The following is a 3,792-nucleotide window of genomic DNA, read 5'->3' as shown; positions in this document are numbered from 1 at the left end:
GGGGAGACAAGGGGGGGGGAGGCAAGGCATGGTTGCTGTTGTCCATGAGAGGGATTCTGATGTTGAAATCCTACCCAGCAAGGCCAGGTGTTAGGAAGCTTTGAAAATCCTATGTTCTAATTGTTAAAACAGGGATAAAGGAGGACCCGTTGCAACAATGAGATGTACAGGTCATTATGTCGAAACACAACTTTACAACTTTGGTGGGGGGGACGGTGGGGGGAGGGGAAGATGGGAAGGGATGGGAAGGGGAAACAAAGGAGGAGGCTGCAATGCTTGATAAGAAATGTACTCATTATCTTGCCTGTGTAATTGTAACCCCTCTGTACAGTATTTTCACAAAAAATAAATAAAAATTTAAAAATCCTATGTTCTTAGAATACAAAAAAGTAATCCAGCATGCTTCCTTTTTGTCTAGACAGCCAGCAGCTCCTTTATGACTATTAGGCAAAAATTTCCTTTTTTTTTTCCTATGTGCTAGTACTGGGGCTTGAATTCAGGACCTGGGGCATTGTTCCTGAGCCTTTTCTCTCAAGGCTAGTGCTCTACTGCTTGAGCCACAGCTCTCCTCTCAACTTTTTGGTGGTTAATTGGAGATAAGAGTCTCACAGACTTTCCTTTCTGGGCTGGCTTTGAACTGTGATCTTCAATCTTAGCCTCCTGAGTAGTTGGGATTACAGGTGTGAATCACCAGGCCTGGCTAAAAGAGTGTTTTTTCATGAATGTCCACTCTACTCTGCCGGTTTAACTTAACTACAAGATGATCTCTGCAGATAATGAATCCTCTGAATCCATGCCCTCACCTTTGAAGTGCAGATACAGAGTGTCATTCAGTGCAGGTGTCAGGTAGAGCTTGTGCTGTTTGCAGAGTTTTTGCAGGAAATTCTTAGTCATTCTGTTCAGGTGGAAAACAAACAACAAAAAAATTTACTTCACCATGTGGGTATGGGTGGGAGGGGAAAAATGGGAGGGAAGGAGGGAGGAAGGGAGCAAAGTGGGTGAATGTATCTTTCCTGACTTATAATTGTAACCCCTCTGTACCTCACCTTTATAATGACATTTTTTTATTATTTTATTTTGTCGGTTGTAGGGCTTGAACTCTGGGTCTAGGCGCTGTCCCTCAGCTCTTCAGCTCAAGGCGAGCACCCTACTGCTTTGAGCCACAGCGCCATTCCCTGTTTTCTAGTGGTTTATTGGAGATAAGTCTCATGGACTTTCCTGCCTGGGCTGGCTTTGAACTGTGTCAGCCTCCTGAATAGCTAGGATTGCAGGCGTGAGCCACCAGCGCCCAGCTTACAATGACAATTAAAAAACAAACATTTATTTCTGCTTGCCAGCTGAAATATAAGTTTCAAAGCTTTTTAAATTTATGTTTGTATTTTGTGCAGGTTCTGGGACTTGAACTCAGCCATGCCCTCTTACTTGGCCTTTTCTGCTCCATTCTGGCTATCTACCAGATGAGCCACCAGATCCACTTCTATCCTTTTTTTCTGGTTAATTGGAGGTAAGAGTCTCACAGAATTTTTTGCTGGGCTGGCTTTGAACCTTTATCCTCAGCTCTCAGCCTCCTGAGTAACTAAGATTAGAGATGTGAGCCACTAGGGTCCAGGACTATGTCCACTTACATTGAAACCTCTACACCCTCTGATATGTTGGGCATCTATTTTCATTCCTCCTCCCTTTCTCTTTTGCACCCACTCCCCCTCCTTTTTGGCACATTGTCAGAGCCTCAGCTGCCATTGCTACTTTCAGCATTCTTAAAAACTGCTGGTTATGTTCTAATAACAATGCCGACACTGCCCCCTGCAGATGTGATGATAGAAGTGCACGGGGTGTGCGTGATCCACAGACCGAGCCCACCACTCAGCTTTCCAACGTCTGGAGCCCCATCCCTTCTGGTCTGCCCTCCACCCAGGGAATGTGCATGCCACCAACCTGGGTCCCCGCTCATCCCTGTCATCTCGTGAGCGTGCAAGGTGAGCGTCGGCTCCGCTGTCACCACTGGGCTGGTTCTGGCTCTGGAACTCTGTGTCGGAAGAACCCACACCTACTTCCTTAGGGTCATTAACATCTGTAAAATCAAGGAGATTCTCTTTATTGAGATCAACAAAGGCCCCCAAAAGGTTCCCTCCCTTTTCAGTTTGATTGCTAACTGTCCACTTTTAGCAAGGAGCACTAGAAATCCTCCGATGGAGGGCCATTTTTAAAACGTTAGCAAAGACTACATTAAAAAAATGTCCTTGATTGATTGGTATATGAACTGTTCTCAAATAAATATGGACTGACCAAACAAGCTTCGTCAGAAACACCAAGATCCCTTTTATATGAATTTTTAAATATGCAAGCCAGTGCAATACGTTGCTTAGGGCACACGAGTACTAAGCAGTGATTTTTAAAAAATCTGTGTAAAATCTGCTTGAGAAAGGGGATGGGAGGAGAAAAGGGTGGAAATGTGACTATCATCCTTATGTGAAATGTTTTATTTCCTTAGACAAAATGTTCATCAATTTCAGCTCTGTAGCAATCCATAGGTATTTGTTATATTTTCTGTTCATTCTTTTTTTTTTCTGTCTTGGGCTTGAACTTTGGGCCTGGGCACTGTTCCTAAGTGCCTTTTTGCTCAAGGCTGGCACTCTACCCCCTGAGCCACAGCCCTAATTCTGACTTTTTGGTGGTTTTAATTGGAGATAAGAGTCTCACAGACGTTCCTACCTGGGCTGACTCTAAATTTTGATGCTCAGATCTCAGCCTCCTGAGTAGCTGTTATTATGGGTATGAACCACTGATGCCTGGCAAAAGGCATGTAACTTTTTTTTTTGTCAGTCATGGGTCTTGAACTCTGGGCCTGGGTGCTGTCCCTCAGCTCTTCAGCTCAAGGTGAGTACTCTACCACTTGAGCCACAGCACCACTTCGGATTTCCTGGTGGTTCATTGGACATAAAGAGTCTCACAAACTTTCTTGCCTGGGCTGGCTTTGAACTGCGATCCTCAGATCTCAGCCTCCTGAGTAGCTAGGATGACAGGCGTGAGTCACTGGCGCCGGGCTTAGGTGTGTAATTTTAAGGGCTGTGTGTCCTAGTGTCATGGGATGAGTCTGAGCTATGTCACATGTCCTTGCTACCTCACTGCCTACAAGGCCCAGTCACACAGCAAGCAGACCGGCGTTTGCAGAATAAGGAGTGGGTGCTCAGCGAAAGACTGATGGATTGTGTTAATAACAAGAGCTACCATTTCTTAGTGACCCAGTACAAGCTGCAAACTCTGTGTGTGTGACTAGGGTTTGAACTCAGAGCCTTTTGCTTGCTAGACTTTTTTGCTCACAACCAGCTCTCTTCCACTTGTGTCCCACTTCCAAGCCCAGCACTTTACTGGTTCTTATGGAGATGCAATCTTGTAGACATTTTTGCCCAGGCCCTGAGCTGCAACCCTCTAGATCTCAGCCTCCTGACTAGCTGGGATGACGGTGTGAGCCCCCGGCACCTGGCTAGAGACTTTATAATGATCTCCTCCTATGTCTGTACAATGATTCCTGCTCACAGGTAGACAAGAAGGCTGAGTCTCACAGCCTTCAGGTTCTAGGCCCACGTCTTGGTCCAGTCACTCCCAAGCAACCCGGGTCAGGCGGTGAGCCATTTATCTGCAAGGCTTAAAACCAAAGTTGGCGTGGAGGAGGGAGGGGGGTGGCTAGGCCAGGGCTAGGCCCCGCCGGGCCGGGTCTCGGTTCTGTGGCTGGTTTGGCTCCAGTGGGGAGAGGGGCCCGGGCGGTGGCCGGGAGCGGACGCGTGCCCTGGC

General features: G+C 46.8%; 1 protein-coding gene across 1 annotated transcript in view; it reads right to left on the bottom strand.

Annotated features, from left to right (window-relative positions):
* Positions 1-3,792, bottom strand: part of Dnaaf1 (dynein, axonemal, assembly factor 1) — a 13,719-nt gene that overhangs the window by 7,078 nt on the left and 2,849 nt on the right. Inside the window, exons 2-3 of the mRNA XM_013012704.1 lie at positions 1,936-2,071; positions 758-895 (exon numbers count right to left, since the gene is read on the bottom strand). Coding sequence (XP_012868158.1) covers positions 758-895; positions 1,936-2,071 — 274 coding nt within the window. The remainder of the gene's footprint in view (positions 1-757; positions 896-1,935; positions 2,072-3,792) is intronic.

This window comes from Dipodomys ordii, unplaced genomic scaffold (genome assembly GCF_000151885.1).
Source record: "Dipodomys ordii isolate 6190 unplaced genomic scaffold, Dord_2.0 Scaffold18, whole genome shotgun sequence".
Taxonomy (NCBI): Eukaryota; Metazoa; Chordata; class Mammalia; order Rodentia; family Heteromyidae; genus Dipodomys; species Dipodomys ordii.
This window is presented reverse-complemented; position numbering and strand designations above follow the sequence as displayed.